Below are 15,569 nucleotides of genomic sequence, written 5' to 3'. Positions count from 1 at the left end.
CGAACCTGCAATCCCTGTCCCCGTTCCACCCGTGCGAGCGAAGCATAGAAAGTCATTTGCGCAATTGGAATTCTTGCTGTTTTGGCAAAAGTTTTCGATACCGATTGCTTGTATTGTTTGCTCGGCATTTCGGGTGCGCCAGCAGTAAAGAGAGCGCAAATTTTAATTATGTGCCTTGACCTGGGCACGGGTATGAAAGGTATGAAACTAATTTCTGATGGTTTGCAAAATTCGGCACATTGCGGCTGGGCAGACAGTACGCCAAAATGACAACAAACTGAACTCGAACTTAATTTGTCAAAAAATCCAACTGGCGTGCGCTTTGATGACACTTTACAATCGCTTTCCAGCACGAAAGTTTCATTCATAACGCGTAACGAGCGTGCGGGCCCGATTGAATGTTGCCATTTCAATGTAATGTAATGGCCTGTCATTTGTCCCACCGTACCGTACTGCGCCGTAACGGTAATGACGTAGCACCTTTTTATTCCATCGCCAAAATGTCACGTTCCTTCCTCTGGCGGTGTTTAGGGGCGCGTGGCCGCATGACGCACGGAGCGTTTGCTTGCGAAAGGCGGCGAAAACATCCCGGAAAGGTCACCGCATTTTGTGCGCGAAGCATGGGGCTTCCTCAATGAAGCTCATCAACATTCAGAACAAAAACCGATCGTTATCCTTCTCAACAAAAACAGCAGCGCCAACTGGCATGCCGGGGAAGCTGGTATTTCCGGCTGAATTTCTTCCAATCGATACCGGTCCATTTTGGGGACTTTTTTCCGGGAAAATAGAAGGTTAAAGGGAAGAAAAGGAAACCATGGATGGGGCAAGGAAAGTTTTGCAAAAATAAGATCCCCGGTCCCGGAATGCGATATTGAGTGAGACTGTGAAGAAGCCGATTGGAATCGATCCCGGATGTCTTCGATGGGAGCGAGTGTTGGAAGCGCTACAGACAATAACAAAAAAGAAAGGGTGGAATTTGGTGCGCTGCAGGCAGCCGGAGTGGCTGCTCCCGGAAGCGGGAACGTAAAACCGAGGAAACAAATAGCTTCCGGCTCGTTCGATGCGCTCCTCAGCTCGTCAAAAAGGCGGTGATAAAAATTTTCTTTTCTTCCGTCGCCCCTCTTTCGTCTACCCCCCAAACTAGCAGGTCCTACCGACCGCGCAATGGGCTACAAGCTGGCAAAAATATGATTTTCCTCTTGCGCCATTCAATCATACCCGCCTGCTCTCGGCTCGTTCCCGGAAACTAGGTCAGCGGAATAGGCGTCTGCTTTCGCTTGCTCTGTGCCTCTATCCGGGGCTGCTCAATTCATCGCTCCCGGGTGGCTTATGATCGCCCATTTTTTGTTGCACAAAACTACACCACAAACACCGCGCCACTGCACGGCTCCGGCCCGTAATGGGATCAGGCGCATCCAGCGGCGCCACTGAAACGGGGACAAAATGTTAAATGAATCAAATTTACACCAATTATGCGACCATCATCATTCGTCATCGGACGCGCCTGAAATGCTCGGCCGTGGCGGAGGAAGTGCGAAATGGCACCACAACGGTTCTAGCCGCGCATCAGTCCAGCCAACTGGAGCGGCTGAAGTGTCAGTTAAGGTGCATGAGATTCTTCCCTTTCGTTGGAAAGAATATAAAATGTTGTAGTGGGGGGTTTTGCAGAAAATAATTAAATTTAATTTGAAGTTTTTATTGTCCAATGCGTCAACGTTTTATTTGCGATTTTGTACGTCTGTAGGCTGAAAAAGAGGAGCATTAGGCGTAAAACTAATGTTGAGGAGTTTGTTGAGTCACAAACAATAAGATGCTTTTTTTGCAGTTTTTGGTAGTGTAGTCCTGGGTTTTGTTGTATTCGACGTTGTGCGTTCTTTGGCCCCAACAGGAGTTAGCTGGGTTTTTTATCACGGTATATCAAATTATGTTGATGAGCAATCTCAGATCAAACTTTTGTTATCAACGCAAATTTTGAAGTAGGTCAAGCCTTAGCGATTGCACATCTAAACATCAGCGGGTTGTTGCAAAAAAAATGATCAGAATTTAAAGCATTTTAAAGAAAATTCAAAATATGTATGTCACATCAATCAGAATATTGTTGGAATGGTTTGATTTGAATTATTATAAGCTATGCAATGTTTGATAGGCTTTATCAGATCGTTGTATCACCACTTCTGTTACAATCTTGGATAAAGTAACATTAATTCTTTATTGGCTTTTCATACAACAATTAGTAGATTATAAATATAATAAAAAGCCACTGAAAGAGACAAAAACTCCATCCGTCACGCACGGGAAGCACAGTCAAGCAGTGCATGATTGATGAGCCTACGGTGGGAACTATCCCATCTGCCCGTGTGCACCATGCGCACACAAAAACGAAACAAAAAACAAACAAACCGTGCACTACATCCAGCAAGCGATTAAAACGCACAAACAGATCACAGCGAGTAAACCTCATCCCCAAAAACACTTAGTTTGCTAGTTCCAGCAAGCAATCATTCCCACTCGAAACGGCACACCCAGCCAGTTTAATTTGTTTCTCATGAATGTGTTAGTAAGCACGGAGCGGGCGCATTATATCCCCATCCCAATCACCGGCAGCTAATGATGGAAATCAGTTTGTTTTTCGGTGTTTGTTCCTGTAGTGCCAGCAAAGCCCTTTTTAACCTGTGTCGCGTGACACAGCTTTTCGAAATCGTGATTGTAACCCATTTGCTGGACCCCTCTGTTCAAACCAACCGATTCTATCGAGGGGCACAAAACCGGGATCAAAGGTTGCGTTGTACCCGTCGCCGTCGCATAGGTGACTAATCATCATGCCACCATCTAACCGCCAATTTAACCGCCCTCCACTAATGATTTACCCGTTTTGCTTTTTTCCCCTTTTCTCCTTCGGTACAGGTGTTGGGAATCATGCCCGGTTCAGCTATCGTTTCAGCGTGCGCGTGACTCACCAGGGCAGCAGGGCTCTACTCGGAAGCAGTGTGAACGGGAAAGCCACCATGGACGGTTAAAGAACAACGCTTTAGAGCGAGCCAAGAATTTCAAATCTTACCCAAACGCTTGCGCGAATAGTAAACAGTGTACACGATCGGCGCGCTGTGTGTTTCGTGCTACACCGGGACGCGTCATTAGCAACAGTTTTAATAGCCAGCGAAACGGGCAGGAACCAACATTCGTGCGCACGTTCCGTGCCGTACCTTAATTAGCGGCGTGTGAGCTTGACAGAAGCGCAAGGGGGACTCCATCGGTTTCCTCGGTTATCGCGGGCCGAGGAAAGTGCGTAAGATCGTCGGCATCCGTTCAGACCGTCCCCTGCTCTAAACGCGCACCGAAATGTTCCCGGCAGCTGTTCCGTTTTTATGGTTCACGACATCGTTCCGCGATCACCGTTCCCGCGTTCGTCGCCGGTGTGCTGGCGGTCCCACGTTCGTTGGGCGATAGTGTGTGCGTGTGTGTGTGTGTGAAGATGCATCCGACAAAGTGACGTATAGGGTGTTCCGTGAAAAATGCATTCGCTCCAGAAGCAGCAGTGTGTCCCACGGGGGCGGGTTTCGTTAGTGTACACATAAATTAAATTAGTGCATAATATCAAACGAATCCAATACGCAGAGCGGAGTGCGAAGAGCAAAGGATCGTAAATAAAAGAATCTCGTTAGTAAAAGTGCATGTGTGCGTGTGTGTCTGTGTTGTTGTAAGTGAAAATGATGTTGTGTGTGGTGCTGGTAGAATTTTCACACCGCTAAACGGGCAGTAAAAATCCTCCGCCAGCGCGCAGATGTGAGCGATAAAGTGGAAATATAGTTCGGAAAATTTCGAATGATCAAAGTGTTGGAGAAAAGCGTGTCACGTTCGCGCGCGCGCGCTCCCGCAAGTTCCCAAGGGAGAAGGTGACAAGGGTTCGGCATTAAGTGATTTACTTCGCACTTTACTCCCCCGGGGGAGGTTTTACTCCCCCCCTTAGTTTCCTGCCCACCCAAAACCAGTGAAGCAACACGAAGCGAAACGTTACTAGAAGAAAGGGCAGAAGGAATAATAATGTCGAACGCCGAGCGGGATGCAACGGGCGGCTCGTTAAAATCCGATCCATCACGGTTAAAGATGTATCGATGTCACAAGCGGCTCGATTTACAGCAGCAGCATCACAAATGCAAAAGCTACCGAAGAACGTTACGGCCCGATCGGGCCGCGCTTGAACCGACCGTGGAGTCTTCCAGTGGTAGTGTCGACGGTGATGGGCGACGGTGGCAGTGTCGCCGGCAGCGACCGGTGCAACCCGATCCGGTGTGGCCACTGTGCCCGAGCAGTAGCAGCAGCGCCAGCACCCGCAGCAAACCCACCGTTGGCCGACTCTGCCCGGGGCGGCACATCTCGGCGCAGCTATTTTGGACCGCCGTCCTGCTGCTGTGCGCTGGATTTTGTACAAAGACCGGATGTGACGATACGGAGCAGTTCCAGAAAAACAGTAAGTAGTTGGCAACATTTTCCCAACCACACTCCACAGGCACAGACATGTGCGACCGATCGGGATTGCAATGCGCCGCCGCCGTGCTCGCAGGCATTCGTGGAATGTCAATGTCTTTCAATGACATCCGAGCAGAGGGAAAGGAAATCGAAAGGCATCGGTATTTCGATCGGATCGGAAAATGGGATCACCCTGCGCCTCGGGGAGGGCACGGTGACTTTCCATCCGTAACGACATGATGCGGCAGGAGGAGTCGAGCGAGAAGGATTTATGGGCCGCTTCATTTTCTGGCCCCTTTTGCTTTGGATGTTTGGAAATCTTATGCGCCAAAAACGATCCCTTATTCCGGTCCCTCGCAACACATTAGTGGGGGGGGGGGGGGGGGGGGGGAGCGGTAGTATATCTGCGCTTGAACGGGGTTCGCACATTGAAATCTGATGATCAACGTATCGACGACATTCCAACAAAAGTTCAATTAAATTTGGAAATATCCTCCCGTTTTGCCCGCAAACAAGAATCGGGAACGGGAACAATATCCAATTGCAAATGGGGGAATTAGGTTTTCCTTTTTTGCTAGCCTTTTTATTTCTTGCCTTCCGTTGTTATTGACATTGGCATTTGGGTGCTGGAATCCCACCCTGATGGAGAGACAGGGGGACACAGTGTACCTAACGGACAAGCAAAAAAAAGGGTGGGGATGACGAGTAGTAAATGAATTCTGCACCGTCTGTCACTCGGGTGCTCCGACATGTGCCAACGGCACAGTCATCATTTGATTGATTTGACTGCCATTGATTTCGCACTTCGCCCACGGGGACCACTCTCCCTTTCACTCGCTTTCTCTTGCCGTTTTGCGCAATATACATCGGAAGCTTTTTGGGTTGTACTTTGTCGCCAGTCGCCCGCCCGAGCCAGATCGGTGGAAAAGCTGGCTTGGCTTTTCCAAGAATCAATTTGTGCTCCGGTTGAGCGGCTCGAGACGCTGGGGAGGTGAATGAGATTTGCAAAACTTGCTGCTCCGGTAATGATGGAATTGTGCATGGACGGTATGTACATGGGGCGCACATGACAACATGGCGTCAAAGGGGACAAAAAAAAACATCATACCAAAAACAGCCGGAAAATTACGATGCATTATACCGATCGTACGCTAATGTGGTGCGCCATAGGATAATGCCCGTTGCCAGAGCGCTTTTTGTGTATGTGTCATTTTGTACCATTAAAAAAGGGAGTAGCTGCCGCAGCATGTTTTGTAACAAGCACACTGTTACACAATGCGGCCCCCATGACAAAAACTTGGGGCATCTTTTCTTTGCTAGCAAACCTCGAGATAATGAGCATTTGCGCCAGCGCTTTCGGAAGGCTATCGGAAATGATATCGACTGAATGGCGTTTGATAACCTTTTTTATCCCTTGTGGTGACAGCTGTCAAACACAGAACGGCTAGCAGGCGCCGGTGACAGGTGACTGGTATGGAAATGTCCAAAAATTGCTAACCATTTCAATCACACACACACACACGCTCTCTCGTTCTTTGGAAGGAAAATCGTGCATAGTTTTTTTTTTACATATATTTCCACCTCACTCGTTACGGTCAATGGAAAGAGCCCCACGTCCTGCTGGGAGGGGAAAACGAGTTGGATTCATAAATATGTAGATTTTCCTTTTCCAAAACATGCACACATACACACACGCATGAGCCGCACTCAAACGAGGATCTTGATTTCGATTTGGCCAGTTTATATATTAGACGCGGGCGGACCCTTTTAGCCCCATCGGGAGGGCAACACAAACTGCGCGGCATAAATCTTTCTCTGCGCTATTTCTGTACCAAACTTCCAACAACAATTTAATGAGTTTTCGGTGCTCGTTCCGTGTACCCGTGTGCGCATCGTTCCACACACACAAACACACATACTCACGCATGTTCCACCGGCCGCAGATGCTCTTCCACAAAGATCTTCCACATTTTAGCGTCGGTTTTGTGACGGAACCCGCTCGGAAGAAGCGGGCACACCTCCGATGTAAACAGTAAATCTAAGGTGCCGCTACATCAACCATCCCGCGCTCTCTTTCACCCCACCCTTGTGCTAGCTTAAATTGTGGCGTGGTTTTTGCGTGCGCGAGCAGCCAAAAACTTTATGATTTATGCCAACACATATGCCGGGAGCGTGCGAATCTTAACATTGAAATATTTTCCCGTGCCGCATGCCGTTCCACCGGGGCTCGTGCCGTGTCTCTTTTTTTGATGACTTCTTTTGCGCGCATTCGGTTAACATTCCTTGGACAGCTGGCAAACAACAGTGCGCTGGCGAGCGCAGTTTCCCCCCTCGCTAACATTACCGACGCAAAAAGTTAAACATAGCGTGCATAAGTGGGGTACAAACACGGGGCGAAAAACGGGGCCAAAAAATTTGCCGTGACTTTTCTGTATCTGCCACACTGGCGGCAAGTGTCTTCGGGGGTGTAAGTGGGTGCAGTTAGGCAACGGTTTTAATGCTGCCGCGTGTGTGTGTTTTTGTCGGTTCTCCGCACAGATCTCGGGGAGATGTTGGCCCTCGTAGTTGTAGGTGATGACATTACGGTGTAGAAGAACCAAGCGTTTCGTGTCACTTCTGGTGCTGCGCTCTAGTTACCGCCGTGGATTGAGTTTAAGGCCGGACAACTGGCTAAAGCACTGGAATCGGGTTGTTCTTGGTGGCATGTTGTTTCTGCTCATTGAAGTTTTTTTCTCCAATAGATTTGTGACACTCCAAATGTGTCGGTAGATCATTCCTTTTAATGCCCGTAAAGCAAAGCCCAAAATGAACTCCCGCAAGAATTCTACAGCGCCCCCAGCGCGTCATAAACATTGGCCCATTTAAAGTGATTGGTTTTTTGGCATTTGGTCAAAACTTTCCACCGTACGGCGGTTGGCCGCGCCCCAGCACGATGGGCTTTTAAAAGCGAGCACCTTGTTTGGCTGCCGCGTCGTAGCGGGCGTAGAAAAGGCGTCGGTGTACCAGCATCCAACAAGAAGCTGTTGCTTACTGTGTCGGTGTAAAAGTTTATCCTTGCACAGCCGCCTTTCCACAGCGCTGCGATGACGGAAGGACGGAAGGTTTGCATAATATCATCCGCCTCCTTCCTTTCCCTCCCTCTTCGCGATGGAGCCTTTTTCCGCGGCTTATGGATCGTGCATCAACAAAACAAAACAAAAAAACCAGATTTTCACAACCTACCTTACGGGAGCATGCAGGAAGGATGGAAGGTGGGCAAGAAATTGGAGCCAAATTTGTTGATCAATCTGGCCATGCGGTAAGAGCAAGGAGTAAAAGTTTCCCCACCGTGTTTCGAAGGCAGCAACAGAACGTTGGTGGCTTCGCCACGGCCTGGAAAACCGCAGAACAGCCAGCTTAAATAATGAATGTTGCCGCTTTGCTGGCTTAGCCTCTGGGCCCACTCCCGCTCCAGTCCAGCTCGCGAGTTTATATTTTCACTCCGCAGGGGTGCTTTCCACGAGTTTCGGTGTACGTGGTGTGTATGTTTGCACTTGCTGGCGTATATATTGGTCGGGCACGGTGGTTTGGCGAGTGGTTTCGTTGGTTGTTTAGTGCAGTTGGGTTTGGTTGATGTTTTTTACCTCTTCTTTGCCTCTGTCAGTGAACGCCATCCGCGAAGGAAGGGGTTTTTGCCATTGTTGGTGTTTTGATACACTTTACCAAAACCATGACTACCGGGAGCAGCGTTTTTTTTTTGTTCATTCGTTGAACTCTTCTGGAAAAACTCATCGTCCGGGCATGAACTATGAATATCGCATTATGTTTTTGCTGTCCTGAATTATGACACAAGCCTCATAATAATATTACGCTCCGCGAGAGGCCGAGGGTATCGTGTTTTCGGTAGCAAACCGCGCAACCTACTTGCTCGATTCTTTTGTTCGTGTTTTACGCGTGCATTTACGCGCTTGTCGGTGGTTGGTTTCTCTGTACCTTGCCACGGCAGCCAGTGATGCTTTCCAGTTGCTGCTGTCGTCTTTTGTTGGCTGAAATGCATTGAACAGCCATAAAGCTTTACGCGGGTGAAATGAGTTGCTGTTGGAAAAGTTTCACTTGCCGGCAGATCAGAATGCTTGTAAACAAATGTTTGCAACGGCCGGATGTGGCGCACGGTTGGATACAAATTGCTAACAAATTTTAACAAAAAAGGGCTGTCCAAGTCCAATGTCGTGGGATTGAGCACAACACAATAGGCTGAAGCTGTCAGGTGTTGCTTCCAAAAAGCTCAGCCCAAATTATACCAAGAGCATGCTCCAAAGCAGTTCGCTAAAATATCCGATTACCGGATGTTGGGATGCAGTTTAATGTACGGTTAGTGCCACTCACTGCGACAGCGAGCTGCTCCAGCGCAAATTTATGACCAGGAATCGAAATTTAGCTACCAGTTTAACACGTAGCACACAGCTCGACATCCCCTGTGGGGAAAATGCATACCCTCCCATAAGTAGGTCGTAAGTTACTGCCGCTCGACTAACTTCATTTGAATATAATAAAAATCTACGGCCCTTTCAATGTTTGACTGACTACTGCTGCTGCTGCTGCTGCTGCTGCTGCTGTCTGTCGGGCCGGGCCAATCCTTTCGCTCCATAAATCTATGCAAAAGCCAGAAGGTTCCGGGATAACGTTTGCATTAGTCTGCCCGCTTCCCAGCGCATCCGGTATCCGGTTTCCATTTGCGGCAGATAATAGTCCCACAACGCCATAGGCAAGCATGAGTCGGGGATGCCGTGGCAGCATTATCTTTTCAACTTTCACGTCCTCCGTACCGGGCAGTCGTTCTTGTCTGCGTAAACCGTAACGAGCTTTGACCGAATGCGAGACAAGGGGAAAAGCTTAGTGATATTTGCCAGCACAAATCAATACACTCTGTCGTGACTCTCGGAGTGTTCTGAGTTTATTATGAAATAGTGGTAGCGTTAGGAGGTGCACTCTCTTCGCTCCATTTCCCCCCACGATCTCTATCACATTCTTTCTCGCTCGTAATGCACTGAAACGCCTCCAGTTAGCTGAGCAGGGCGCACAAAATGCACATATTTTAGTGATGCTTAGCAGCACACGGCTGCAACCAGTCATGGGACGTGGAAATGGTCGGATGTCACGAAGCATTCGGGGGGCACAAGTGTTAAGGAGAGGAAAGAGGTCTGCCAATTGTGATCTATGCATGTTTTGTTTCAGACCCGCTCTAAATGCAATTGAATGCTGGCCTTTTTCCGGTTGTGCTGGCGTACCCGGGCCAAAAGGATCATAAATTTCCATCCTGGCTTTTATTTAGAGCACAGCATAAAAAATATGCTTCGCAGCAACCGAGCACTGCATGTTGTACACTTTCGTGTTCAGCTGCATGTGTTCAGTTGCATGGCTATATGTAAGAAGCTTTTGACTAAATCTATTCCTTTGTTACATTATAATGATAGAAAAACAAACTCTTTATGCCATGTAAGCTGCGTTGCCCATTGAATGTTTTGTAAAATTTGTAATTTGTGAGCTAATATGGGTTCAAATTAATGTTCGTAATTGAATGCTAATACAAACATAACGCATCATTTCGCTTCATGTTTCCGCAGAATACATCATGAACGTTATTGTACTGTAAGAACATAATACCTTGCATAATATGTTGCACCCAACTAAGCTTATTATTGCTTTTGCATATTTTGACGGTTATGTGCACAAGTGTTCCCGTATTGTATTCCTAACTAAACAGCTAAAGCTATTGGTTGCTGAAACGCTCTTGTCTGTGACTGAAAACTATTTCAGTTTGCCAAACAAAGCTGCTAATAACTTGGCAAAGCGGATCCGATGTCTATCATGCATTTCCGATTGAAAAAGTTGGCTATTTCCGGAATTAATTTACTCCCTGAATGGAAAACAATTGCTGTACACCGGCCGGGAAAAGCTCACATACAAACAACACACACACACACACACACACACACACACACACACACTAGAAAATCTCATACTGCGTCACAATCAAGGACAGCAGCAGCAGCAGCCACAGTGCAAACCCCAAAGGATATAGGTTAACGCACGGGAACAGCAGCATAAATTAGTTATGAGTTCCCTCCCTAGCTGCGGTCAGTCGCACCGGCACCTAAGCTCGGTGTAAGTTCCGAAGTTCATGACTTATGCAAAGCAATTCTTGCGCGCTGTCGAGCATTGTATCGGTATCCCGGCATAGCACACTGGTTGGACAGGCTTTTACATTGGACGAGGTTGAATGTCCCGAGCATTTGCTCATCAATCCATTAGCTTTCATTAGCTATCCTAATTGTCACGATCTGGCTGTTGTGTGAAGAGCGGAGGCAATGGAGAAATGAAATTGGACGAAAAATTCTTGTCCGATCTCGGCATCTTGCTAGAGCAGGCTGATTGTATTGCAGGATTCGTAGAGCGTATTGTATTGCATGAAGGTTCGTAGAAAGTATAATATAAAGCGGAAATCCCTCACCAGGAAAACAAAATGTAGGTCCCGTTTCTGGAAGTTTCTCGTATACACAGGCGAAAGATGATCTGCATTATTCAAACTAATTTAACGCTCAACTGACAAAGAACATACGCATCCGAGTTAGATGGCGATTACGAGAACAGGGCAAATCCGACATCAAACAGCGTTCTAGCGAGCGTTGCGTCCATATTCTATTTCGACTAGGGCATTTTGCTAGAAAAAGGTCCTTTGAAATAGAGACCCATTCATTCGGAGCTATAATATGAGGCTTCATAGCTTAGCAATTTCCGCATGCGATAAGTGTGCCGCTTACTCCAAACAAAAAAAAAAAAAAGGTTTCAGCTTCATAATCGAAAACGAATAAAACTCCCTACCCGGAAACGGGCAGTGAGCCAACAAAATAAAGCACACGCCGGTAAGCAACCAACGTTCTATGGAACAACATTTTCCCATCTCCACTGTTTTTCGAAGTTTCCAAAAACAGAGATGTTCTCAAAAGGGGGTTGTATTTTTACTAGCCAACACAGCCCGAAAACTGAAAACTTTGATCTCCAAACAGCCCCACTCTTACTGCCAGTAATTAAATACACTTCTTCTGTAAGGTACCATTCTCCAGAGCTTGAAACGCATTGGTCGTGTGCACCGGGCAAAGTACACACCAGATGAGCATTGCAGACGTTGCTGGTTTGCTAACACTGGGCACTACTATTTACCCAGATGTACATTTGCATGGAGTTAAATATTGAAGGCATTTTAATTACTGTGGTCGTCGGGATGGGAACATGTATGGTCTGTTTTTTTTTTCTTCCCTTTTCTACTCCTGCCATTTGCTTGTGTTCCGAAAGTGTACCACCGGTAAGGGAGGTTGATATACACATTGAGGTTTGAGAAAATAAATTTACCCAACCGAAAGTTGGGAAAGTTTAGCTGTAAAGATTTCCGTCCATAGAAGGTGACCTACCGGCACGGCGACCGACTGAACCGGGCAGGTCAAATGCTTCTCCACTGCGTGCCAAGCGCAAACACCCCAAAATGCTCGATAAATCTCGTCCACACGGAGAAGACGATTGATGTGCTGGACGTGGGAGTGGGTTCCCTTGTGAGATGTGGTTTATTTTCTTAATTTAATTGATCCAGCCAGTTATTTCAGCACAGCGCGCGTGTGTCTGTGTGTGTGTGTGGATAAGAGAGCAAATTAGAGTTTCTGCCCGAAAGGATCCAATTCCATGCGCTTGGCTTCCCTCAGCAGCTGGGTTTGTAGTACACAAGCCATTCGTTCGTTCACTGTCCGCTCAGTCCACTTGCGTCTGAGTTGCTGCATCTTCAAAAGGATCCGTATTCAACCGTGACAGTCATTTCATTATACCTCATAGTATGCATTGGAATTGATTTAACGAACAGAATTATCGCATTAAAGGAAAGCTTTCTCAACACACACTCCCACACAAGAAGCCTCGCCTGAGCACCATTACATCTTCACTGTGCAGGATATGAAAGCTTTGCAAGCATCCAGCGCCTGGGGGCTAAAGTGACATTTTGTCATCTGTACCGTTGCATGGTGTACGATGATCTTGCCATGGCACGCTCATTATAACGTATCATCGTCGACGCTGTCTTTGGGCCGTGCGTATGTTACCTACCAAAAGATTCCAGGAATAGCCGTACCACGTCAACTACAGCACCAGCAAAAGCAACTTTTCAGTGCTATTAACATGATCAAAATGAAACCCGTAGCTATTGTTTCTGCACGTTCCCCTTTCCTCCAGTCACGACGTCATCCGTGTTTCCGGTCGGTGAAGAAGTCTCTTGCAACTTTTGTGTGCCGTCACCAGTCACGGGGCTTGGCGTTTGCAGCATTCATCGGCTCATCATAAGGAGCACATTATCTACGTTTTGCCTAGTTCACGTACCGCACAGTGCTGTGAACCTTCCTGTAGTGCCGTCCCTAGAATTGACGAAGCCCGGAACAATGAAACCCGTGGAAACGCTGGGTAGTTGCAATTACATTCGCCAGCTGGTGAGCGTGTAGGGCGTCGGGGGAGAGCTGTGCGTTCTATTCACTCCGTAATGGCCGCACTGGATGGCATCAATGTGGTGTGTATATCCTTGAGAATACACACCAAGCCTGTCGACCGCTCACTCTGATCAACATAGACATATCCCTTGTGTGTGCGGGGCTCTCTATGCCGTGAATACGTTTCCGGCAAGCACCGGTATACACGGCAACGCACTCACCAAGCTTCCGTCTTTCAAAGCGTCAAACCAGGCTCAGTGCAGAGGGGTAGTACGTGTCGGCAGACGATAATCCTAGCAACAAGGTTGCTGAAAGGAGAATGAAGAAAAACAAAAACGCCTACGTACCGAGACGCACGCTTGATGTCATAAGTACCCCGTATGCAACACTCCATTAACAGTACGTTTCTGCTTACCAACCGTGGGCTTGTTTCAACTTTTGAGCAATTTTTTATCACTTCTAACGACCCCCTCCTAGTGCGCATCTCGGGGCATTCAGGCATAGTTGGGGTAGCAAGGAAGCACCGAAACGTGCTGAACTTTATTCCCACCCAGCAACAGTGTTGATGGACCGTGGAAAGACCGTGAGAAGAGGAAGGATAAAAAATCAAAGCACACACACACACACACATACAAGCGGACTCGCGTGCGAACCACGGTCGGAAGAAAAGGTAGGCGAAAAACGCTAGCACATAAACTAAATTGTTTGTGAAAATTACACGACCGTTTTGTTTAGCCTCGTCTTGGTCGTTTTTGCCGAGCTTAGTTTACACCATATCCTTGCAGCTTTGAGGAGTTTTTTTTAAAGCAGCGTGCTTGTATATAAGTGTGTGTTTGTGCCGAAGCGCAACATCGTGGAACGGGAGGGTACAGCTTACAGCAAGCGCGTATGAAAATGTCGCAACCTCTTAAAGCGAACCACACCGATGGCTGCTGGGAAAACGAAGAAAAATAAACGCGAATCAAGCAATTCCAGCAACGAGCGATAACCGAGCGCCGACCAGCAGGGAAATGTGTTCATGCTAAGCTAAAACAAACTCAACCACAAACGAAAAACAGAACCTGTGTCCCGGCGAACCCTTTTGGCCTACGGAGCTGCGGATCGCACCGGTGTATGTTTGTGAAAGGGTGGAAGAAAAAACAAAAAAGGTAAAATAAGTACAAACAATCATGCGCCGAGCAAAGAAAAACCCCGTCTTCGCGACGGTTTCGCTTTCCGTACGCTTTCGCTGTGGAAGAAAATCACGACCCCATAGCCCGCGAAATCGCAACGCGAGAGAAGAAAAAGTAAGGCAAAGAAATCTGCTTACCCTGTAGCGTTTTTATCGTCATCAGCGTCATCCGCGGAACCGGTGGGACTTGTTCTCCGCTCGTGTCGGCGCTCTCGTGTCGGCGTTTCCGGACGAATGAACGCGGACGCCCCGGTGCTCAAACTTCAAACGTGCTCGCCTCGCGCCAGTCAGTCTTTATCCTGATGGCACGTGGAAAACGTTCGCATCCCGAAAGCGTGGATAGTGGGATGAGAGAACTTGAGCTGGGCCTTCATTTTGGACATTAGTTTCCGTACAAACAGCAACACTCGCACGGCCACGGGATCTTGCAGAGGAAAGTTTGCTTGCGCGAGCCAAAAACCCCTCCGGGTGGTTGAAGAATGCGGTGAAGTCAGGCCAAAACTTCTCGGTTACAAAATTCGCATCCGGTGTGTGTGTGTGTGTGTGTGTGTGTGGACGGAGTTGTAGGAATCCTTTCCCAGCATTCTTCCTGCACGATTCCTACTACTTCTAGCCCGTGGCTCATGAAAAGGTTGATATTTTACCGGGCCAAAAGGAGGCGAAAAAAACTCGCAGATGAATTTTCCATAAAAACCGATCCCTTGCCCTGCTAGCCGATTCTGAGGAAATTTTCCATCACGCCTGGCAAATGTTGAGCGTCATTTGGTGGGCACTCGGTATATTACGCGCTTCCAGCGACTTCCAGCGAGGTCGGGCAAAAAGTTAACCCGAACCGCACCGTGTGGCATTGCGGGATGATGAAGGGCATTAAAATCCAAACCGTACCGTTACGATGGATTTCCGTTCATGCAGCTCTGGTCGTTGGGGTTTGCAATCTTCGCGTCCCGCTGCAAACCGCTAACGATGGGGTTGAGCACGTTGTCTTTGCCAAACCTTCGGTGGTCCGGTCGGTTCTGGTTCTGTTGGTGCGTGATCGGTACGCTAACCATTATTCAGCCACATTCGTGCGTCTCGTGTCGTTTGGTTGTGGTAGAAACTGCATTTTTACAATAGGAAGAGAACTGCAGAATCGTTTCTGGTAAGCGGATATGAGTGGTTAACCGATTTATGTGTACGGTAGAGGTTATATGAATATAAAAAAAATAATATTTTAGTATTCCAAATAACGTCGCATATCTGTTCACTATCATTAAGGGCTTTTACAATACTTCAACAAATGTAATCCCATCAAGTTATGATCTTGGAATTGGATTATTCTGGTTTATATCGTACAATGAACTAAACCTCATCATACACGTCACTTAACGTGACACCTGCATATTAAATTAACAAACGGTTATTTACAAAATCCAGTAATTGAAAATGCTAAT

At 47.5% G+C, this 15,569-nt stretch overlaps 1 protein-coding gene across 5 annotated transcripts in view; it reads left to right on the top strand.

The window, feature by feature from the left end:
- The window catches only part of LOC120947721 (hemicentin-1), a 117,834-nt gene that overhangs the window by 49,957 nt on the left and 52,308 nt on the right, over nt 1–15,569 (top strand). For all 5 annotated transcript variants that reach the window (XM_040363325.2, XM_040363324.2, XM_040363322.2 and 2 more), the window contains one exon: nt 2,905–4,468. In XM_040363325.2, coding sequence (XP_040219259.2) covers nt 4,042–4,468 — 427 coding nt within the window. In that variant the 5' untranslated portion in view covers nt 2,905–4,041. The remainder of the gene's footprint in view (nt 1–2,904; nt 4,469–15,569) is intronic.

Source organism: Anopheles coluzzii, chromosome 2 (assembly GCF_943734685.1).
Source record: "Anopheles coluzzii chromosome 2, AcolN3, whole genome shotgun sequence".
NCBI lineage: Eukaryota > Metazoa > Arthropoda > Insecta > Diptera > Culicidae > Anopheles > Anopheles coluzzii.
This window is presented reverse-complemented; position numbering and strand designations above follow the sequence as displayed.